The 24,447-nt window shown below is 44.1% G+C and overlaps 1 protein-coding gene across 1 annotated transcript; it reads right to left on the bottom strand.

Annotated features, from left to right (window-relative positions):
* Positions 1-485: 485 nt before the first annotated feature.
* On the bottom strand, positions 486-22,432 carry OLFM4 (olfactomedin 4). The gene is made up of 5 exons (XM_015085522.3): positions 22,205-22,432; positions 17,267-17,419; positions 10,742-10,954; positions 9,601-9,760; positions 486-2,552 (listed from the first exon to the last, which is right to left on the bottom strand). Exons 1-5 carry the CDS (start codon positions 22,388-22,390, stop codon positions 1,750-1,752), a joined length of 1,515 nt encoding a protein of 504 aa, XP_014941008.1. The 5' UTR covers positions 22,391-22,432; the 3' UTR covers positions 486-1,749.
* Positions 22,433-24,447: the final 2,015 nt, after the last annotated feature.

The following is a 24,447-nucleotide window of genomic DNA, read 5'->3' as shown; positions in this document are numbered from 1 at the left end:
TGTCCACCCCTATACATTGTCTTTGGTAAAGGTATTTCTCTCTCCAATATGGCCACTTAGTCTCTTTGCTTTCTGGCCAAGACCTTCTGTTTAGGGAAGATCTGGAGGCTTCTGACCCATTTTAACAGCTCGGTTGGAAAAGGAACATAAGCCACACAAATATAGTCTAACGTTGGAAATAATCAGATCAGTCATGCAAATTAATAAGTACATAAGGTCATATCCCAAAAGAAAAGAGGGCAGTCTCCTGCAACAAAAGCTGCCAGAAAGAATGGATTTTAAAGGGAAATGAAAACTAAAGAGCCAGCCCTGACTTTGGACTCTTTCTAAAAGTCTTGATGTTATCTGCTGCTAGGTGTATGATTTCCTGGGCATCAGTGTTTGGGAGGTAGCCACACTGTTCCTCACAGCAAGGTGGAGACCATCCTATTAAGAGGCTTTTTATAATAAAAATAAAAGAGTTAAAAAAAACCCAAAAGACAACATTTATATCAAAACACACTTTAATCTTTATTAAAAGGGGATGGTTATAGCATTTAAAGAGCCAGTCCTATAGACTGGGACTCATGAACATCAAGGGGAAACAGACCAAGACCGGAAGAGAAAGCCATCCAAAAGCACAGAAGCACACACACCTGCTAGGTTTTCAAACTGCACTGACTTACTAGATATTTTCAATGTTTTTTTTAAAAATATGTCTTCCTCAAATAAAAAAAATTTATTTTCTTACAACTTTTAGGCTTAAACAAAGACAACACTTGCATGAAACAATTGATATGACTTAATACAAATGTCACATATGCTCCAAGGGCTTTGTCATGTAACCAGATATGCTATTATTTTATCACTGCCATCTGTTCTTACGGTCCTAGAGTCGTGTAAGTGTAATTTCATGATGAGACAAAAAAAATGTATTTGTTTTTCTTCTACCCATTCCATAAAAAAACTGGTTAATTTTCATAAAAAGCAGGAGGTAGGAAATGGGTGGAGGGAACTGGTTGGTAAGTCTGGTTCTAGTCTTCTGCATGCCTTTGGAATGGAGTTATGAGGTAGGGGGGTTCTACTGACTCTTCTAGAGGTGGACAAAAGGGATAAAAGAAAAATCAAATCCCCCACCTGCAGGTCCATCTGGGACTGATTTACAGTGTACAATTTAGTGCATAAAAGAGCCTCTCTCTAGAAAACTCTGAGCATCTCACAGATATAGTACAAGCATGCTAAGTTTACTAATCTGCTACATATAAAACACTGTCCAGATGCTAGTAAGAAAAACCAAAGATGGAGACTTGATCCCTCAAGGAGTTTCAAGTATTAATCTGCCTAATTGAGATCAGGTTTCTTTCAGGCATGGATGAATTAACCTGGCTACATGGAGGAGAGCTGGTCATTGACATGCATTCTTACGAAGAATCTCCAAAAGCCATAGTTTCTCTTTAAGTTCCTTGATTTCCAGAGCTGTCTCACTGACACCTTCCTTGAACCTATAATGTCCCTAGACCCCCACAATCCCATCTACCCTGCAAGGACCTTATTTTCACTAGGGAAATGCATTCTCTGGAGGCAGACAGCTTCCAAAAGAACTTACCAAATCAGGGCAAATATCCTAAGTCTTCAGTGCGATAGAACTATGCTCCCAAGTATCACTACTAAGCAAACTCACTTCCAAATCCCCCCCGCGGATAGCTAAATAAGTGAAAAAGACCATTTTTTTTCAAGGAACCTTTCATTTCTCTCTCATCCTTCCACAACTTACTTGGGTTCCTTGTTAAAGATCAGATCATAATTGAGAAGGTAACCATCATTATAGACGAAAAGTTTCTGGTCAAAAGGGTGGTAGTTAATGCTCTGAACTCTCTCCCGCATCTTAGGCATTACAATGTCTAGACTGCCCTCTCTCCCTGTGTTTGTGTCATAGTAGTAGAATATCTCTTCCTCTCTGGTGTTCAGAGTGCGGGTGGCATACAGAACCCCGCACACCATGAAGGCGTTAGAAACCGATGGTTTATACTGTCTCGTATACCAAGTGTCTAGCACCGTGAGTGTGGTGTCATTGAGTTTGCTAATCACCATGTTACCAGTGCTGGCTTCGGTTGCATAAATCACCCACAACCCATTCTCATCCACAGCCAAGTCAATATCTTGCCAATCGACATTAGCATACGAAAAGCGGTTATTATAGGCGGCATCAGGGACAGTTTGAGTCACTTCAACCCTGTTGTCATTCAGGTTAATTTTGGCAATATTCTGGCTGGAATACATGTTGACATACATGTAGTTGTTATAAACCGCTGTACCACTGCCTTGGCCATAGGTAATCCGATATTCTCGGGCATTTATATACAATAGCAAATCATCCAGGGTATTGTAGAGTCTGTAATATTCCAGATGTCTCCCATCTGTATTCAGAGGTGCCACCCAATACAGCCCTCCATTTGGTTGCTGGGGAGAGTAATCCCGACCCCAGGCACCATACTTAAAGGAAAACCCTCTCCAGTTGAGCTGAACGATGGTCGGCTTGCTGATATTCACTACACCACCATGGCCACAGCTCCCTGTACAAACAAGAACATACAAGGGCATTCTTAGAGAAAAATGAATGACGAGATACAAATGGTTTAATGTCCTAAGAACCAAGGAACCCATAAATACTTTTCTTGTCAAGGTTTGGCGACGACCGTGGTTCTGATGGAGAAAGATCAAGACCTTCTTTTGGTGTCAGTCTCAATGCAAGCCTCCTGTCAGCTCTAGAGAAAACCACCTCCTATTTCCATTAATGGGCTTTCATTCCAGAGATGGGGATGCTAGAACTGCCAAGAGCCATATTAAAAAGGTTTCAGGGCCTAGAAAGAGGAAAGGAGGACTTGGTGGGTTTGACAGACTTTCTTCTACCAGAAAGCATTTTGCAATCTTTTTTTTTTTTATTTTTTTTTAGCGTTTATTTTTTTTTGAGACAGAGAGAGACAAAGCATGAACGGGAGAGGGTCAGAGAGAGAGGGAGACACAGAATCTGAAACAGGCTCCAGGCTCTGAGCGGTCAGCCCAGAGCCCGATGCGGGGCTCGAACTCACGGACCGCGAGATCATGACCTGAGCCGAAGTCGGACGCTTAACCGACTGAGCCACCCAGGCGCCCCAGCAATCTTTTTTTTTTTTTTATTTCATTTTTCTTCTAGAGAAATCAAAAAGAGCAAGGTCATCTCAGATCCTACCCTTTTTCCATAAAGCCACAAGGTGCTATTTGCCAGGATCAGGGACAACTGTGATGAAGGAGAAGACTGCCCTGGACAAGTGTCCATGCCCTTCACCTTTCTGCCCCTCCCTGGAACCCCAAGTGCATATATGCACACCAGGTACCATTGTCGCCCCAAGCCAATCTCAGAAGACGAAGTTTTAAATATGGTATTTTAAAGATACAAAAAGATAGTCCTCTAATGGTGGGATTTCCGCCTTGAGAAGCCATGGAAGTGATTTTAGGGCAATAGGGCCTGATGTGTGCCCAAAGCATAAGCCTATTGCGTAGATCACTTGGTGACCACCTTGCTGCAGTTGTAAAGTAGGTCTTGCTGTTTATACCACATATTCTACTGGGTCATAGAATGACAGCAAGTCCTTCACCTTTCTCAATCTGACACTGTCGTCACAATGTGTACAATCAAGTGGGACCAGGCTCACCGGTCCACTGACTCTACCTTCCCTGTACCAGCAGTGAACAACCCAGGCTGGACAACTGGCCCTACACGTCATACTCTGAAATGCCTGCCAACCCAAATCATTTATGAGCTACAAAAATAACATAAAACTCCTCCAGGGTCTTTATAATAACTATCCAGAGTTGAACACACATTTTGAGGGATCTTAGTAAATATCTCCTTAAAAGTGGGTAACATTGTTTATTGGATGACAAACAAAATTCCACTTCAAGTACATTTGAGGTCATTTTCCCTCATCCTACTGCCTGGAGCTGAGCAGGTGAGGGAAGAAGGAACAGAACCTGAATCACTTGCTCTGGCTTTGGATGCTTGGAGGGAATCAGGGAGCCGTGGAGAGCACATGATGTGAGCTACAGCCAAAAGCAGAGCTCCAAAGAATTACCTGATTTATCGGCGGGGGGGGGGGGGGGGGGGGTAGGACATCGGTTAAGGGAGAGCAAAGCTTTGCCTGTAAGTCTGTGCCTTTGACTGACATGGAAAGACCTATTCCTTTCCTTGCTAAATGTCCCCCCCCCTTCTTCCCCTCCTCACTCAAGGACTGCTCAGAGGTGAAACCATTACTAGAAACCCTGCTTTTATTCTTCCAATCTGCTGGGGCTTTTTGGTCCCAGAATTAAATACGTGCTCCTTAAATGCTCTCATAAATCCGCAGTTGGTGGGAAAGCCAGCCAACCATACAACAGGTAGAGAAATGAGACCATTCTGTACCCAACCTCAAATAATTTTGCATATCATTAAGCAGAACACAGGCGCTGGTTTATTTTAATAATGCATGCACCATTTCATAAATAAAAAAGCAACGTGTGTTCAGCCAAGAGACTGTTCTCCACCAAAGAAATAATAAATAAAATTATAAATTATTATTTCTTCTCCTAAAAGTGATCTCTCAGATGAATGCTTGTTTGCTTTTGTTTATGAAACAATGCATGAATTATTAAAATAAAGTTAATGGTGTGTTCAGTTTAATGATAACAAAAACTGTTTGAATTTCCATATGCTACAAACCAGATTTGCTAGTTAAAATACCTTCCCGAGAACTTACTTATTTAACTACATTTCACTCTAAGGAAATGTAAGAAAGTCACGTTTTTCTTGCAGGTTGGAAGACTTAGGAATTGTTTGTTAAATCGAATCTTGCTTTCCTGGAAAGAAAATATCCCGAACCAACAGTAACAAGATACGTAAGGAAAACTTACGATGTATAATCTTATTCAAGCATTATCACGGGGTTAAAGATAATAAACTGTTCTGTCTTGGATGTGGAAATCCTTAGATATAAAGGAATCCAAATAAACTTCTCTTCAAAATTACTACTTCTACTACGACTACTAATGATAATGGCTTATCATTTTACAAGTTGACCAGGAAATTAAACATTGTACCTGGTATAAATACCAGAACTGTATGAAGCCTACATCTCTTTTTCTCACTTCCCAGCCATTCCTAAACACTCTCCTACCCTTTTTTGTTACCCCTCTCTCATCCTCAATGTCCTTTGGGCCATTTGGGGGGCCCTGGCTGTGGTCGAAGGAAGCAGAAACAGGGAGGAGAACTGGGCACTGTTGCCAATACTACAGATGTGGCTACAGCAGTGACAGGCCAGAGAAAAGGCTATGGCGGGCTTCCTCGACTCCCGGCAGCAAACTGGCCTGGAAACGATACTGAAACTGACAGCCATCCTGGTGCCCGCTGCTCCTTTTTGCCCAGCCGGAGCCTCCACCCCTCCTCCCCCCAATCTGTGCCAAGCTTCCCCCAACCCCCCCTTACCTCATCTCATATCCCTTCCCCGCCCCTTCCTTCATTTCAAGGTCTTAGCCTTCTTGGCCGTCCCAAGCTTCCACCCCTGGCACAAACACCCATTGCCCAACCATAATCCAAGAATTTGAAAGACGAATGCATCGCTTCATGTCTTCCTAGTGGACAAGAACATGCCGCAGAACTAAAAGTACACTTTTAGCTATTCTACAGTCAAGGAAGTAAAGATACATCGGTGTTAATCAGGCTGGTGAGTGGTTGAAACGTTCTTGTTACTGCGGGAATCACAGGTGCACCTCTCTATCAGAGCATCTATGGAAGGCAGCCTGGTACAGGTGAAGCTATTGGCAGACAGATTCCAGTTCAAATCCTGACTCCGGTACTTACTGGCTGTGTAAGCTTCTGAGCTTCAGTTTCCTTGTATTAAAAAATAATAATAATAATACCCACTCTGTAGAACTGTTAAGAAGAGAGAGAAGGTATGTACATGCAACTCAACAAATGGTAACTATCAGCATTATAATCACATCACGTTATATATAGCTGAAAGTTCACACGACTGTCTCCCTTCCTACATAGTGGTTTCTGGAGGTTCCTGTATCCATCCTGGGAACCCTAGCTCCCAGAACAGGACCAGCCATGCAGTGGCACCAAATTATGTTCGTGGAGTAAAAGAATGAAAGACTGATCAAAGCCCCCAAACCCAGCTTACCTTATTAATAAAACAACTAGCACTCTACCCTGCTATATATGTTTTACAAAAAGCCTGGTATTCACTCAGCAGAACATAAAGCAAGGGAACTCTCCACACAAGTGTCGCCTTGGTTGGCAATCTCATCATGCAATTCATTAGATCTTGTCATGGTGTTCTGAAAATACCCCAGGAAGCCACATGATAAGACTTTAACACACCCTAACTTGGCTTTTTTATCTTTTAAAGAATTTTTAAATGCTTTTTATTTATTTTGAGAGAGAGAAAGAGAAAGAGCATGAGTGAGGCAGGGACAGACAGAGAGAGAGAGAGAGAGAATCCTAAGCAGGCTCTGCACCATCAGCACAGAGCCTGATTCTGGGCTTTATCTCATAAACCATGTGATCATGACCTGAGCCAAAATCAAGAGTCAGACGCTTAACCGAATGAGCCACCCAGGCACTCCCTAAGTTGGCTTTTTTAAAGTCTCATGCTTAGTAGCATTTTTCTTAAGTCAATGACTATCTGCAGGGGAAACTTAATCTTGGATCTATCAGTGCAGTCTCCTACCTAGACAACTGCACTTTGAGCAAAGAGGAGAGTACAATTCACCTGTGGGAATTAGGCAGTTAACCTGATCATAATCACAAAATGATGAAGACTAAATTATTGGATACATACTCCCCAACACTCTGCTTTTCCTAAGGCTTGGGATTTTGGCAGGTCACTATCTTTCATCAGCCATTTACTGAGCACCTACTGTGTGTCAGCACAGAACCTGATATCATCTCCAAGCACAACCGCAGTTGACCCCTGGGCGTGTACGTACATTTTGCCTATCTCCAGTCATCTAGATTCAGAGGGAGATCAGAGAGAGAGAGAAAGAGAGAGAGAGAGAGAGAGAGAGAGAGAGAGAGAGTCAGTTGTTCTCAGGAAAAAAAGTTAATGAGCAGAAGGGCAATTATTTTAGATTAGAAGGTTCTATGAAATGAAGCAGAAAAGGATACCATTTGCGGCATAAACCAAATACAAAGCGCATTTTATTGAACCCTCACTACATGTACTGGTTCTAAGATCAAGCTGACCACAGACAGCAACCTGCAACTGGGAGAGAGGAGCCCCGAGAGCACGGAATTCCTTTATAGCTGAGACTTGCGTGCAGTCTTTTGTTCTGTGCAACTCTGCAGTGAAAAAAGCAGACAGGCCAGATTTTAAAGTCCCATAATAGTGAGTAACTTTAATTAAAGTCTCCACAGGCTGACAACTTTGTGGTGCCTGGGGAGTTTCCAATTCTGCATTATCAACCAATCCAAACAGAAAGAGAGCAAGTAAAAGAAATTGATTTAAAAACATGACAAAAAGTCAGTTTAATATAAACATCATAAATATAATATGAACAAAGCTGGAGGAGGGCCAAGTGGCTTGGCCAGGATCCAGGTACAGCCAAGGTTGTGGGAAAGTGAGAGGAAATCTGGGTCCAATTTGCTTAAACAACACAGCTGGGCTGGGATGACTCACAAAAGTCTAAGTGTGAGGACCTAGGGGAAAGTTCTCGAAAAAAAAATTCTAACAAAAATAATCCAGCAGGCTCGCTTGCTTTCCTCTGTAGATATACTAAGAAGTGCACTTTCTCTTCCACTGCCGTTCTTGGGTTATTGCCATGGACGCTCTAGGTCCTGAGATACCCAGGGAGTGAGGGGCCTTGCATTTCGGCCTCAGCCCTGCCACTAACCACCCGTGTGGCCTCAGGAAAAGCAGCACCCTCACCACCTAAGTTCCCTCCTCTGAGACATGATGGACCTGAGCTAGATGGCCCTAAATGTCCCTTCCAGTTCTAAAATGTCCTCACTCCAAAGAAGGAAGGAAGGAAGGAAGGAAGGAAGGAAGGAAGGAAGGAAGGAAGGAAAGAAGGAAGGAAGGAATAGAGGGAGGAAGAGAGAAAGGAGGGAGGGAGGGAGAAAGAAAGAAAACCTTGTTCACGTGTTATCAGGGCTTGTCATTGCTTTGACCCTGTCCTCAAGGAGCCCTGCGTGGCCCAGCAGAAAGAGCTCACATTTTCAATGCACACTGACACCACTAATCCCAGACTAAATTTAACCTCAGTGTGTTCCAGAGGACAAGGCATGGCCTTTGTCCTGAACTTCCTCTGTATGTCATACTATGACAGGTTGCCAACAGCAGAGGGAGGGAAGAGAGTTTCCTGAACACCACCGAGAGGCTTATAACTATGGCAGTATCGAATTAAAGCCTTAAAGAAGCCAGTTACATTGACAAGGATCCAGAAACACACAGCCTAAGAGGAAACAGTCTGTGGACACAGAAATTAATGAAAGTAACAAGAGCTGTATGATTTGATGAGAAGGTACAGGCCCTTTTCAGGCTGAGATGCTTATGACCCTCAGGGAGGGCTTCCCTGTGACAGGGCTGCACAGGGCGACAGAGCAGGGCTTTAGTTCACCTGGAGGGACGTGCTGAAGCACACAAGGACCGCTTTCGTTCACAGCCAGGTTTTCACTTCAATTATCATCGTTAATAATAATAACAAATTCCAGCATATAAGCGTCAATCATAGAGCGCGGTGCTTCCCAAGACTTGTTTCATTAACCCGCTCACAGGTAAGTAGTATTCTCCCGTTTTATCGAGGGGGAGATTAAGGATCTTTTGCTGTGGCCACATAGCTGGGAAGCTCAGGTCTTTGGCGTCCCAAAACCATACTCCTGACCTCTACACTCCACTGCCTCCATTCATGGAGGTATTATGAAGCACCCACCTCTATGCTATACCTAGCCCCAAGGATTATTTAGAGAGTATAAGGCCATCCCTGCCCTCCAGGAACTCACACTCTAGGCAGGATGGCAGGCCACACCCACAAGTACTGTACAGGTGGACCGTTAAATCCTCCCTGAATCCTCGGACACGCGAAAAAACAGCAGGTGCATTTCAGGAAAGCGTAAAGGAAAAATACAGGTGTGGAAGCAGGGATGGAAAGAAAGCAAGAGAAAAGGAAGAGTCAAGGCATAACCCAGCTCATCGGATACATGAGCCAATCAGCCCTTGCCATCCGCGGGACAGCACCGATGCCTTGCAGATTCCAGAGGCTTTCACCAGAACCCCCCCCCCCCCCGTCCACTATCCTCCCCCCCTCACCCCCCACAACAACTCCATCATCACAGAGCTGTTTTCCTTGTTAGCAAATGCAAAGGGGACACGTGTAATGTGTGAGTTTTGCTTTAAATCCACTCACTGTTGGTGGTTCTCCTCGATGAGCCCCAGAACTTGCCAGCATGTGGAGCTACTAGGAGAGAGATCTCAGAGCTCAGGAGAGTAAACTCAGCCCTGCAAAAATCCCATCCCCGCTTCAACTCTGCAATCCCAAATCCCTTCCCCGCCCCACTCTCAGCCCTTAACCGGGCTGGCTCAGGTGGTGACAACGTGGCAGGCTTACCAGGGGCAGAAGGCGGTGGGGAGACAGTAACATTTTCACCTTTAGAGGCTTCACATTCCTTCAGCCTGTTCTTCAGAGCCAGGATTTCCCGGCGAATGGCAAGGACGTTGTTTTTGTCTAGCGTCTCGAGCTGCTCTACCAGGAGACTCATATTCCTTATCTAAGGAAATAAAAATGCAGAGTGACTTTATATTATTGTGCAATTTCTTTCATAAACATTCCAGGGCTGAATTTGTCACTTAGTGAAACATTGCTAGAGAGTACACCCGAGATTCTTCGGAATGGTTTCATTTGGAAGAATACATTTTATGGTTTAGCGTGAACGCCTGTCAGATCTCAGGCAGATGTGTGTGACAAGAAGAAAATGGCAAAGATTTTAACAGATTTAATAATAGAGCACAGGCTCAGTCTAAGCCTCCACAAAGGTCCATTAAAGTTCATTTCTAATAACCTTCCCCTATAAACTCGTGTTTACTCATGTTGTATTATAATTAAGTTTCTAACGAATGGCGAGGACCAGAGAAAACTTATCTGAAATGTGTAACTAGACTTCTCCATTACAGCCCACATCATGTCCATGCTAGTAAATTCTCGTTGAGATAAATTACCCAACCATAACATTAATGTGATGGTCTTTATCCATAGAGCTTAAAAGGCTTCACTAAAACATAATCGCATGAAATTCCTTTAAAGAGGGTTGCCAGTATGTGGAGAAGTGTTCCAAGAGGAATCAAGGATCACATGATCATTCAAAAGGAGAAACAGACCTAGCAATTCCAAAATCCGGTAAATTGTGGCTTTCTAGTCCCACAAGAATAAATCCAGAACAGAGAAGCCACTCAATCTAACTTGGCCATGGAGTTGTTCAGATTTATATCATCACCTTTCTAGAGACATTGAAAGGCCACCTGGGTCTGGGGCAGGCCCACTGGATGACACCTGCTCCTCAATGAACGCATTCCCATTGTGTTCCACTCACTATTCAGACACCCCCCCCCCCAAAAGCAGAACACAGGACATGCCAGGTGGTCATGAGAGAGTGCAGAATTAGAAGTCAGAAGAGAGATCCATAGCCTGGTCCCAACACCTGCCCACTTCTTAATTTATTATTAAGCCTCTCAGAAGTGAGCTCATGACTTACCTCCACTTCCAGCTGGTCAACAATTGTCGTGCTTCCAACAAAATTGTCCTTCAGCTGTATGATCAGTTTCTCCATCTCCTTCACTTCTATCTTGATCAGCTCAAAGTCCAGTTCAGTATAAGAAATGGTGTCCTTTTCCATGATCTCTACTCGGACAGTTAGGTTTGAAAGCTTCTTTTCATACACACTGATTAATTGGACATACTCCCTTACCTGAAAGGGAATCAAAAAGCTTAAGTCAATTCCCAAAGTAATACTATACAGTCTTCCTCCACTACCAAGACTTTGGGGACTATTTGCTTGTTGTCAATCTTTTTTTTCTTTCTTTCTTTCTTTCTTTTTTTCTTTCTTTCTTTCTCTCTCTCTTTCTTTCTTTCTTTCTTTCTTTCTTTCTTTCTTTTTTGGTAAAGAAATGGATCAAAAATATCAGGGTGCCTGGGTGGCTCAGTTGATTAAACATCTCACTCTTGAGTTCAGCTCGGGTCTTGATCTCACTGTCCTGAGTTCAAGCCCCGTGCTGGGCTCCATGCTGGGTGTGAAGCCTACTTAAAAAAAAAAAGAAAGAAAGAAAGAAAAGAGGGGCGCCTGGGTGGCTCAGTCGGTTAAGCGTCCGACTTCAGCCCAGGTCATGATCTCGCGGTCTGTGAGTTCGAGCCCCACGTCGGGCTCTGTGCTGACAGCTCAGAGCCTGGAGCCTGCTTCTGATTCTGTGTCTCCCTCTCTTTCTGCCCCTCCCCTACTCATGCTCTGTCTCTCTCTGTCTCAGAAATAAATAAACATTAAAAAAAATTTAAAAAAAGAAAAGAAAGGGATCAAAAATATATTTAACTAGTGCTCGCTTCCACAGCACACATAACTAAAAATTTAACTAATTTTTCTTTAATCTATCTAAATGCAAACGAAAAAAAAAACATTATTACAATTGGTGGGGTGGATTTTGCGCTTGCCTAGACTAAAAATCATTTTGCTTCAGAGTCATCATTCACAAGTATATTTTAATTTCCATTTTAATGTTTGAAGATATTAGGTCTCCAAACTGAACTGGTTTGAACCAGACTCCCTTGCCCTCCCTCCTCCCCTCAATGCACATACTGGATCTAAACCAGGGTTTCCCAACCTCAGCACTATTGATATTTTAGGCTAGATCATTCTTTCTTGTTGGGGGGGGGGGGGGCTTTCTTGTGTATTATAGGATGTGTACCAGGATTCCTGGCCTCTAGACACCAATAACAGCCACAGACCATTCAGCTGTGACAATCAAAAATGTCCCAGCCATTGCTAATGTTCCCTGGGGGCAAAATCACCATCACCACCACCCTCCCTCCATTTAGAAACACCGCTCTAAATCTAAGTATTTTCTAGGAGAGAAGTGCACTGAGTAGAATTCCTTCTCTGGTGGCCATATGCATTGAGTCTTGAGCCCCTCTACCTTTTACAAAGTGCCATAAAGACCCAACTTTACTACACAATATGTGAGTGTGTATGTGACTATAAAGTGCACATTTCATTAAGTGCACCCACATTTATTCCAAGAACTGATTATTGCAATCAGACCTTTACGCATTTGTTGCATATATTTGAATGTCTGATCATTAAGTTAAAATACTTCCAAAAATTCCCTTGGTGGTTTAGTGTATAATTGGAAGCTCCAAATGGGTATTTCAATAAACACATTTGGTGGTTCTTTTTGTATCTGATCTCTGAAAGAAATGCCATGGCCTTTTTAAGGACCTGCTCATTAAAAGTTGCTGGCTTTACACTCTTTCTAAAAATTCGAACATAAGTGATACTTTTCCCCAAACTGTGCTAATGTCAAGGAGCTGATCCACAGTGCCTGGATGAATTCAGAGCCAGATGTTGGCCTGTAATCCTCCCAATACCAAAGGCAGTCTTAACTTCTGTCATTTTCGTCCTTCCACTTAACCCCACTGTGCAAATTAGAGCAGACTCATAGGCCACAGACCTAAAGGGCTAGGGCTCCAGGCAAAGAGGATTTTAATGAAAGTTGAAAATGTAGCCCTCGGCACTGCTGGTGTATCTCCTCGGGCAACTGATGCTCACTGCCATCAGATGCGCCATCGTCAGAGGCTGTCAAGGCTGGTGACATTTGGTGGTTACGGAAGTTGGAAAAAAACAGAAAACCTAACGAGTCTCCCTCAAAAGTATAAACACAAATATAAGGTATCCAGGTTTTAATTTCTGCAAAAATCAAGCATAAAAACTTGCCTGTAAAAAGAATAATAATAATAATAATAATAAAGTGCCAATCCATCACAGAAATGGAAGTTTGCAAAATGAATATTCTTGTTGGCATTTGGTCTTGCCAGCTCTTGGAACAAATGAAACACCCTCTGTTTTCCTGGAACATGTTGGTGGCACATCGCAGCTGTTGTTCTACAAAAATGAGTGATCCAACTGTCATCCCTGCTAAATAAAATGTGGCTCTCCCAGATTCTCACTGAAAACCAAGGCATAACCTGGAGTTTGCTACCTATGAAGATGTGTGGCATGCCTGCCCTCGTTCAGCCACAAAATGAAGAGTCCCTAAAGATCTGTTTCGGGAAAAAACTCGAGGTTCTTTTCAGCTGACATTTAACGGAAAGCTCGATGACTTTCAGGAAAACTAGAATCATCCATAGAGTTACTAGAAGGCAGGAGGGAATTTGAGGACTCTACTGACTTAAGTAGATTGCTCATGTAAACCCTTTACATGCACAGATCTCTAGTGTTGAGCTGGTGTGGGCAATTCCCAGAACATCTAGCTCTCCCTGGAAGTGCAAGGTCAGAAGCCACAGTGCAACTTGCACCAGAGATGTAGAGCAAGAATACGGGTCTAGCCACAGGGGGCCCGAGTCGCTCAGTCGGTTGAGTGTCCCATTCTTGATTTTGGCTCAGGCCGTGATCTATTGGTTCGTGAGTTTGAGCCCCATGCTGGGCTCCACACTGAGTATGGAGGCTGCTTGGAATTTTCTCTCTCTCTCTCTCTCTCTCTCTCTCTCTCTCTCTCTCTCTCCTTTCTTTCCCTCTCTCTCTCTCTCTTTCCCTCTGCCCCTCTCCCCAGCTCTCTCTCTCTCTAATAAAAATAAAAATAAAATAATAAGGGTCTAGCCCTAAGAGGACACCCCCCTGTGCCAACATCTTTATTACGAGCTCCTCATCACTAGCAGTTTGAGCTTTAAAAGACTCATCTATGCTTGCCTTCAAATCACCAATCTAACAGAGCTTCCATTTTGTTTCTTATATACATATTATATCACGGATGGGCTCTAAGAATCAACATTTGTTTGGGGGGGTTGTTTTCGGGTGTTTATTGTTGTTCTGCATGGTAGACATGGTTTCATAATAGATAAGGATGCAGCACAGCTGGCTATTAAGCTAAGGAATCAGTCTGGCTCATGTTCCTGCCTCAAAACCTCTGATCATAATTATGGCCGGATTATCAGAAACAGATAAATGTACTTTGCAACATACTGTTATTTTAATATGTCTTTAACAACAAGAGGAGTTGAGCTTGAATTGACCATGAAGACATGAGAAATGCTTTGGAGCTAGGTCCACCTAAACTCAAAGCTGACTTCAGTACTTAGTAGGCAAATCACTTAATTTCTCTAAGCCTTAGTTGCTCCTATAAACTGGGGGTAATGGTAGCAAGCTTACCAGTTTTCTGCAAAGACTAGGGAAAATGCATACTAAGTGCTTCACTTACTGGATGTCTACAAGTTACAGCAATTATTAGAGAAACAGTGCTTTCAGGGGTTTTTTCTTCAATCTCACTTTTTAATTTATTCTCTTTCAGTGCACGACACATTGTTCCGTCAATGTTCTTTGTTTATAAGTTGCCTAAATGTCTCCCAGACTACCTTGACCTTCTCATGCATGAGGATCCATTGGCAAACGTGTGTTCTATGAAATAACTCACCCCAAACGCCACAGCCCTCTGGACAAAGAAAACCCTGAGCTGTCTTTTTGTCGTCCCCTCCTGAGTATAGTCACAAGAAGACATACCATAAACAACAGAAAAGTATAAAATGCTTTCAGCAGCTCATGCAGAGGCAGCTCCCTGTCTTTCCTGTGTACTGACAGATAATGAATCAACGTAAGGCAGTCAAAACCCTCTTCTGCAGGCCTGTCCAATCGGGCGTTCCCTCCAGGCCTCCAGATGAATGGTGATTTCCAAGGCAACTTAGGGACGGCTATAATAATTCACCTGAAAATTCAAAAGCCCTCAGTGGAAGAGATAACTCTGGATTGAAGGCATTACTATCCTTCTACATCTCTTCTTTGAGGTTGATAACAGCATGGCAGAGAGAAAAGGGACTGGGATGATGTCGGAGACCCAAATTCCTGACTTGGCTCACTCGGCCAAGAGAGGAATGACCTCCACATTTATGGCTCTTGACCTTTATGGACCCCCATGTTTCCCTCCCTAACATGGGAAGAGCGCTGGCCTATCGGCCTTAAAGAGCTGCTTGAGAGGAGAACAGGACTGAAAGCATTTTAAAAAGCAGAAACAAGGGTGCCTGTGTGGCTTAGTCATTAAGCCTCTGACTTTGGCTCAGGTCATGATCTCACAGTTCGTGAGTTCGAGCCCCACTTCTCTCTCTCTCTCTCTCTCCCCCACCCCCCTCACTCACTTGCATGCTCTCTCTCTCTAAATAAATAAATAAAATTTATTGAAACAGAAAAGGAAGCTGTTATTATTGTTGTTATTATCGATGTTGCACAGAATTTCTGATGCAAATCTCAGCCGGCAGGTCAATACCTGTCTCAGGCCTCAATCACAGATTTCTTTAGGACCAGCTACTGACGTTTGGGGAACTAAAAGTTTTCCCACCTACTCCTCCCTTCCTCCCTGCCAACTATTAGCAAGGCAGATGCCATCTGCCCCCTCACAGGATCGGAATTAAACGTCCCGTACTCTCAGCCCTGGTGAGCTGCACACCTCCTCTGGATCAGTGTGGGGTTTCAAACTGCCCTTCACAATCCTGCCAGCAAAGAAGACATGCAAATCAGTAGCTTCCACTATTTCAAAGCAAATGACTCTAACTGAAAAGATCTTTACTTAGGATTTTCCTCCACTTGTTATGTTTTTATGCATAACTTCTTATCTGTACTTGATTATGCTGGAATAAGGCTATGAATATTAATGGTTGGAATTTATAATTTAGTGCCGTGCCTTTTCTGCTGATTAATTCAAGGACATTTTATTTCTTAAGAAGCTAGGTTCCTAGAGTAGTCAAACACATTTTCCTGGACATCCACTGAAACGTAGAATATTTATCTACCAATTCGGGAAGAAAGCAGGGTCTCAGCCTCATCATCATTTTTGTCTTAAAGGATAACTGTGCTGGATGGTGAGGCAGCTAAGTTTAAATTTCTCAGGAAAACTTATTTTGAATCCTGCAGTAAAGCCAGAGCTCCTTGTAAATTAATGGCGTTGTATTGAATAATGCATAATGTGATTATAGCCTAGCTTGGACTTCACCTGTGCAGAAAATGGGAGCCTTTCTAATTGATTTTTAACTTGGCCAAAAAATGAAGAAGGGGTCAAAACTGGAATGCCAGGTCACATTGCCCCACCGGCTCAGAGAAAGGTACACCCGGTGGGATAACTTCCTCTGGCTAGAAAAAAAGCTCTAATCAGGGGGTTGGAGTCAGGATTTTTACCAAGGCTGTGTGACCTACTAGAATTGATTCAAATTCTTCAGGTTTGGTCTAATGTGGGACAGGCCTAATGTAATGCTCCTGCTGAGACAACAGAGAATAACACATGAGGGAGAGAATAAGAGAGACAGAGACAGAGAGGCAGAGACAGAGCCAGAGGGAGAGACAGAGAGTGGGAGGGAGGGAAGAGCGTAAATTGGAAAGAAAAAACAAGAGGAAGAGCAAGGAAAGGAGGGAGAAAGGAAGGAGGAGAAGAGGAGAAGCTTCCAAGAGTGGAGGAGTGGGGGAGGGGAAGGAGGAGGAAGAGAAGGAGGCGGGGCTTTCCAAAAGTAAGAGAAGACAAAACAAAAAACAGAAACACAAATCAGGAAGGAAAGGGAGAGAAAGATTACAAGGGTGGACAAGGGAAGGGAGAATGGGCAGAAATAGGAAGAAAAAGTGAAAGTGAAGGAAGAGAGAACAGAGGAGAGGACAGAGAAGGCAAAGCTGGAGGGAAGACGAGGACGATCAACAGGAAGAAACAACAAAACCAAAACCAAATACAAATTGCAAGGTTGAGTTTTGCAGGGAGAGCTCAAGGCTTCTTTCCAACTGCACGCATACAATATTGAAGTGAGTTTATCCGTGGCGTGCATAATCTCCAGCCCATTTTCTTCCGCGTGCCCTCATTTTTCCCGCTATAAAGAACTCCATAGGTGTGCCGTGAAATAAAGGCTAACTCCTCCATAGGATGCAAACATGCTGGCTTTGGCACAACCAAAGAAGCCTGCAGACAAAGTCCTGAATAAAAAGTGTTCTGTTTTGTTGGTTGGGTTGCTCTTATCAAGAAGTTGTTGCAAGAGAAGGAAAAGCAATACTTACTTTAGAAAGCTCTTTCTCGAACTTCTGGGAGAGAACGTGAGCTGTGAATTCCAAGCGTTCCACTCTCTGCACGGGAAAGGTCGTGTCTGGGAGGGTCACGGAGCAGTGGCAGGTCCCGTGGTCATCCTCGAAGCCAGTGAAATTGGAAAGTGACTGTAAATAAAAATAAGTTCAACATCAGTACGAAGCTGGGAAGTGAGCTTTTGGGTAACCGGAGTGCCAGAAATTGGCCTGTCAAAAGAGGGCTCAGGGGCGCCTGGGTGGCTCAGTCGGTTAAGCGGCCGACTTTGGCTCAGGTCATGATCTCGCGGTCCGTGAGTTCGAGCCCCGCGTCAGGCTCTGTGCTGACAGCTCAGAGCCTGGAGCCTGTTTCATATTCTGTGTCTCCCTCTCTCTGACCCTACCCCGTTCATGCTCTGTCTCTCTCTGTCTCAAAAATAAATAAACATTAAAAAAAATAAAAAAATTTAAAAAAAGAGGGCTCAGAGGCAAGCAAGTAGAGTCCAATACATAAATGAATAGCATCAAAGACACGAGCTAAGAGCTCATGTTTCTCAGGCAGTGATTACACTCCGTGTGTAGCCACATCTCCACCAGTCAGGCTAAACCAGAGTCAGGCACCTACACCTAAAGGAAGATTCTCCTTTCTTGAGTAGGTTTCAAGGTAATTGTTACTATTCCTAAGTAAGCTGAGGGAAAGAAGGAGGTGATGAGCATCCTGAATTCCAATTCTCCCACTTTCTGGATGTGAACCCTCTATGAGTCTCAATTTCCTCATCTGCCAAACAGAGATAACCCACTTCACAGGGTTGTCCCCATGAGTCACCAAGTAATGTAAACCAAGTCCCTGGCACGCCTGGCGATCAGTAAATGTCACTTTCCCTTTCCTTCTACGTACTCATTTTCTCTTCCTCACCGTTACCTCCAATCGCAACCCAATGCCTTCCAAGGGAAAGAGAAAAACCTCACGCATAGGAGTTACGGGGAAAATATACAATGCAAATTCACATCCTCTCTCCACCTGCAAAATTGCATAATTAAAATTCTTTAGAGTGGGGAAAAAAACAGCCATGTTTAAAAGACTGAACAATGTAGGAGTCTGAAGGTTTTGTGCAAAAAAAGTTTAAGTTTTCCAGCTTACCACTTGCAGAAAAGTCATTTTAAAATATTTGATGTTTCTTTAAGATATTCAGGCTCACACTTTGGTGCCGCTGCATATTTTAAAATGACAGGTTTGAAAGATCCTGTTTTTCTTTTGTCCCCCTCGAACTTCCCCAAGGGGATCCCAGCACAATTAACATTTTTTTTTTATTACAACTATTGCCTTCCAGAGTAACTCTTGGCAGTGGACTGGCTGTGCTTGACAATGATCTCATCTGATGGCTAGCCCAAAGCTCACCTGTGGAACATTAGGCCGAAGTGTCTCTCCGAAATGACCGAGGGGAGAACACTGGTTTGCAGAATTTGAGGAGATGCAGGCCACACCTCTCAAAGTTTAGGAGGTCAGCTGGCTGCAGCGGAGGTGGTGCGCTCTGTGCACTTAGTATCTACCAGCCTCCATGATCCCCGAACAAGCCGGACCTAGATGCTTCTACAGTCAAGATGTGTTCTGTCAGTGACCTCTGGACCAATTAATTCAGGCTTTTGCAACTAAATTGCTTGTCAATTTAACCTAATCTTCTTTAAGATAAGCAAACACACACACACGCACGCATGCACATATATATATATGCATATCAGGTAAATTCTTGACACTGGCCTCAATTTTCTTTGCCAATCACATCCCACACCTGCAGGAATTGGGGAGTAAGGAGGAGAGACAAGCAGGTTTATGCTAAACATTGGGGCTGGGAGGGGATTAAGGTAAGGGTCTTTGCCAGGGATGAAGAAGGACTGGACAAGCTACACCAGAATGGAACCCGCTTTATCACTCCCACTGAAGATAGAAAGCATCTGGCTCAAGCATGCCAAGGTTTTTGCAGGAGGACCAATGTATCATGGACTTTTGAAAAAAAAAAAAAAAGCTTATTATTACAACTGTCTACCCCCCAAAATGTCTCGCACTGCATTTTGACAAGGGGAGGTTAATTAGCTGCACAGGACACGGTTGAACCAGGCTTAGACTCCTCTGGAAAGCTCTGTCAAATCAGAAAATAGTGGAGATCATCAAGCAGTCTCTAGACAATCAACTCTCTAACAACTTTTAGTCCTGAAGTTCACCTGAAAGGCAGGCAAATAATTATGAGCCCTGCTGACAGCCATTCCACTGTCTTCTATTGAATGTCTCTGTCCCAGCACTGTGGACTCCCTAGCTGCCGTCCTGCTTATCATCAGCCCCGCGTGCTCAGCTGACATCAAAATGGTCCATAAGTTTGATCAGTGTCTCCCATTAGAGATATTTCTGCTCCTCACATTCAAAGACAATGAAGCTAATGGTGATGGGTCTCACTCTGTCTGCAGTGACTGCTTAAACTCGGTGTGAGTGTAGCATGAGGAATGGGAGACCCAGGCGTGTGCTTGTCCCCTGGCCTCTGAGAGGGTATGCAGTCCCCCTGTGGAGGACAAATAGGACCCTCCGTACCTTACAAGACACCCCACACTGATGGGTTCTCACTCAGTGTGTGTTCAATTCACATTTATTGGTGTCTACAACTTGCCAGCCTTTGGTGTCAGGGAGACAAATAAGACCCAATTCCTGCCCAGTGAATCAGCCCCATTGTCATTAGGGAGCCTTAGTGTCCTTTTTTCCGACAAGCCCAAACCCCTTAGCCTGATGACAGAAGAACATGACTCCTGGTTCCGACTCTGCCAGTTACCGTGTGAACAAAGCATGGAGCCTTTTCTTGTCTGTGAAATGAGGACACTGCAAGCGGCCCCTTCTTTGGAGGGGGACATCTGAGGCATGTGAAGCGCTCTGAGCGCGAGAGCTGAAGGTGTGACTCACATTTGTGACTTAAGGTTGCAATTGGCTCTAATTAGCAGCCAAGCCTAAGTGCCTGTAAAGATTCAAGGCATAAAATAATGGTACTCAACATTTTCAAAGTACAGAAAATGATACGTTTGGAACTTGCTCAATGACAGTTATAAAGGGGTTTTCCACCACTTTCCAAAGAGCTCATCAAGCTGACAGGCAGCCCTAGAAAATTGGGTTTATAGTAGAAGTGACACCTTGTCTGCCATAAAAAAAGAAGTTGGGGTAGTGATACTGACTCACCAGAGGGAGATAAGCGAACTCGGAAGGAAATTAAAACCTCTAAGCACAATTTAACTACCATTCCTTATCTACTTTTAAATATTTGTCTTTTTGCCAAACAACAGGCATATTGGAGTTCTCCGTTTCTTGACCTATATTTTATTTTCTGTCATTTTAGCTCATCTTACCCAAATGCTGCTTTCTGATGGTGATGACATTAGTGTTAACCAGTTCTAATTTTCCCCAGAAATTATTTAGTATCATGGAATAAAATGATGCATCTGATTTCTGGCTGCAAAGAATGTTCACGCATAGTCACGATCCCCAAACCACGTTTCTCCTAAAAATTAGCAACTTGCATCTATACTCCCCTCAAACAGAGAAAGCTGCCTAGACAGAGATGCTGAAGAGGATAGGCAGACTAAGTTTGAGTTCTGTCATTTGCTGGCTTAGTGACTTTAAGCCAACGACAGCACCTCTCTAAGCCTCGGTTTCCACATCTCTAAAATGGGACCATTAATTTTACCTGTCTCTGAGGGTTAAATAAGATAATATATATTATGTACTTAACCAAGTCCTGGCATTTATCAGGTGCTCAACGAACATTGTTGCGGCAGTTTCTATGTGAGCCTTCATCCAAACCATTTGTTGATCAACAAATTTTCATCTACACAGTTCTGATGTCAAAATGGAAACAATAAAAAAGCCTTTTCCTCTCCTTATCCCAATGGCCCTCCCATTCAGACATGATCATGTGAGCAGTGACCTGACCTGTGAATAAAGATCATAAAAGTGCAGAGGGGCAGGCTTTGGGGGAGTTAAGACTCCTCCACCCCAAGGCAAGCCTGGGTTTTCCAGAGCAGGGCTCCTACAGAAAGGCCCAGAGCAGACGCAGGCAGAGTTGGAAGAAGGAAATGCTTCCTGCCCCCTAATGTCTCATCCCTTGGTGCCTCTTCCCCTCTCCTCGAAGGAGATACGAAGAGGACTCATCTCCCAAAGAACTAGGCTCGGGGTACGGTCTAGGGATACAGCCTAGCTGGGACAGTCCCTTCCTAGCACAGGCTTTGGTTTTGTTGTTGTTGCTGATTTTGTTTGGCCTGTTTATTGCTACTGCTGTTGTTGTTTTCGGAAATGGCTCTTATGATTCCCTATAAGGAAAATGGAAGACAGTTAATACTCTTCTGGGGACATATCTGTGTGTAAGAGCACTTTCCTAAAGACCTCCCCTGCTTCGGCCATCCATCTCCTTTACAAACTAGGCTCAAAGAAATCCTCAGGGCTCCAGCTGGAGCAAAGAGGCTCTCACTCCCTCAGGGCGATTCTTCATCATCATCAGGGTTCCCAATGGGCAGCAAACCAGACCGACTTTTCTGGAGCTACTCCTGGCAGGGCCCCTTCCCTAAGAGTTCTCATCTGGAACAGGATCCGGACATCTCTATGTTTGGTGTACCCCTCCCACCCTTGCCCACCCCCAATTCCAAGCATAGCCAGGTTTGAGAACCTCTTTAAACCTTCAGTTCTTTCCCTAAAGCTCCCGGCAGAAGAACCAAGATGTCGTCTCTCTTGCTAACAATTTAATTATTTTACCCAGGTTTTAATTCATTTCCAGGGCGCCTACAGTTAACAAAGGGAGTCGTAAATCTTTTAGAGTGCTCAGGTCTAGCCATCCATGAAATTATATTCAGGTCCCCAAAAAGTGAGAGGAAGGGAATTAACACAGCTCTCAGGCCGTGGGGCCTTCTCACCTGAGACTCGGAGCCAGGGCTGGGAGTGAAGCTGTCATTGGAGCTGGGGCCAGAGATGAAGTTGGAGCCAAACACAGAGTCAAGGAAAGAGCTGGAACTGGGGCCAGGGACCAGGGGGTCCAAATTCCCTGTGGTCTGGCCAAGGAGGAACAGAAGGGCCAGGGGGCAGAGGAGGCCTGTCCTCATTTTGTGCTCTTAGCTGGAGCCACTGGTTTCTACACAGAGCCCAGGGGCTTCTTATAGTGCCCAGTAGGGATTTCCCCACGTCCAGTTTGTAGGAAAAGAGGAAGCTGCCAGGGAACATGTGACCACCCCAGGAGGGTCAGGACACCCAGGAACCTGAGTCACCTTCACACCTTGTTGCTGAGTCCCACTCTGCCAGCTGCCCTTAGATCTAGATATCTCCTGCCAAATATTAACTCAAATGTACATTTTCAAGCCCAATATCTGGTTTCCAACTTGATACTTCCTTGAAACAGATAGGTTCAAGGTAATCTTTATGGCTGAAACAGAACTTGGAGGTCCCAGGAGTGAACAAGCCTCAGCCCTTTGCCCAGAAGCCACACCTAGTGGTTCCCCCCTACCCCACCCCTGCCCCCACCTCCCATTTTACTGAATGATGCTTTTCAGAGGAAAGTTAGGGAACTTGGTTTAGAGACTGCGAGTCTCCCTAGGGGGATTCCGTCTTCAGCTGCTACTGCCCAGGTTGTCTCTGACCCCTCTCTTGGAGTCTGCTTCTGGACAATGTTCTCCAACAACCTCAGCCAGAGCGAGATATCAGCAGTGTTTTCGCCATGGATACTCATGAGGGGTTCTGCATTGCTGAGCACTTTCCACTATGAGCTTGATGAAGGAGAAAGAATCCAAACAGGAGGCTGCCCCAGATCCAGTCAGGGAGGTCCATGTTGAACAGTTTCCCTCTCCAGAAGGTTCTGTCTGATCTCCATTGTTCCAGACCGTCTTGTGAACTGGTCAAGACATATTTGTCACGAAACTGAGAAATAGGGATGCATCTTCAGGCTCCATTTGGAAAATCTGCCTTCCTCCCTGTAGAGCAAAAATGTGTTAGCCTGAATATTAAAAACCAGCTTTCTCACTCATTAGTTAGTGGCCTTAGGCAAATCACTTAGCCCCTCTAGTGTTGTAACAATTCCTAAATTGTTAGAATTAAATGAAATATTATATGAGAAGTTGCTTATAAGCTTTGAAGCACTATACAAATGTCAGATTTTATGCTTTTTGGTTTTATTTTTAATTTCCTAAAGCCTGGCCCAATATGTAAGATTGTTGGGTTCACAGCAGGGAAAGAAGGCCGCTGCCCCACTCCATCACCCACCCTACCATAGGAATGCTTTGGAAAGCCTGATCTGAAGGGTTCCTTTACCTCATGCGCTGCATAAGGTCTCAGATGTTAATGTGAAAAACAGAGCCTCAAACCCTTGGTACACTATTCAGATTCTCATGGGAGGGCACAAGCAAAAAAAAACTATGAATGAATGAATGAGGGAAGGAGGATAGGGAGGGAAAGGGAAAAGAAGTCTCTCTCTCTCTCTCTCTGTGGTGCACCCAAGGCCCATGCAGCTGCATCCCTGGCTCAGTGCCCCACACTGCCCCTTGACTTGGGGGGTTGAGTGGATGCCCCACCTAGATCAGTCTCCCCAGCTTTAGAATCCAGCCAGCCAGGCTGTCATTGCTGCCTCCCCATTGAAATACACCACTTGAGCCACACAGGAGGACGTCGCAAGCCAAGTTTATACCCATATAAGATGTAGATGTGTGGATGTGGTGATCAGAGGCAGTTAGTGGAGACCCAGAAAGTGCAGGAGCATTTTTCCAGAAGCTTTCTGGACACAACTTCTGCCTACATTATCTAATCTGTGGTGGAGACTGAGGTCAGGGACAGGTAATCCATGGCCAGGGTAAGAGGAGTATTTTGAGGCCCCCACCTCTCATATTCTACCCTGTGTAGAGTTGTCAGATTTAACTAAGATATAGGGCACCCAGTCCCATGTGAATTTCAGATAATGAATCATTTTTTAATTCAAGTATGTCCCACGCAATATTTGAAACACTCTTATACTAAAATAATTGTACGTTGTTTATTTAACATTCAAATCGAACTGGATGCCCCGTATTTTCTCTGGAATCCTACCATTGAAGTCTGCTTGCACCACCTGGACAGAGCCTCCTGGGGCAGGCTGTGAGCCGCAAAGTTCACTGTTCCCTATGGGAAGCAATTCAGC

The sequence above is a fragment of the Acinonyx jubatus genome, chromosome A1 (assembly GCF_027475565.1).
Source record: "Acinonyx jubatus isolate Ajub_Pintada_27869175 chromosome A1, VMU_Ajub_asm_v1.0, whole genome shotgun sequence".
NCBI lineage: Eukaryota > Metazoa > Chordata > Mammalia > Carnivora > Felidae > Acinonyx > Acinonyx jubatus.
This window is presented reverse-complemented; position numbering and strand designations above follow the sequence as displayed.

What these genes read in the sequence shown, in the direction of transcription:
- OLFM4 (XM_015085522.3), bottom strand. Translation starts at nt 22,390, where the DNA reads ATGAGGACAGGCCTCCTCTGCCCCCTGGCCCTTCTGTTCCTCCTTGGC. An exon ending in TCGAGAAAGAGCTTTCTAAA is followed by an intron (nt 10,955 to 17,266) that starts GTAAGTATTGCT and finishes ATTCCCTTTCAG; the next exon opens with GTAAGGGAGTATGTCCAATT. An exon ending in TTGACCAGCTGGAAGTGGAG is followed by an intron (nt 9,761 to 10,741) that starts GTAAGTCATGAG and finishes TTATTTCCTTAG; the next exon opens with ATAAGGAATATGAGTCTCCT.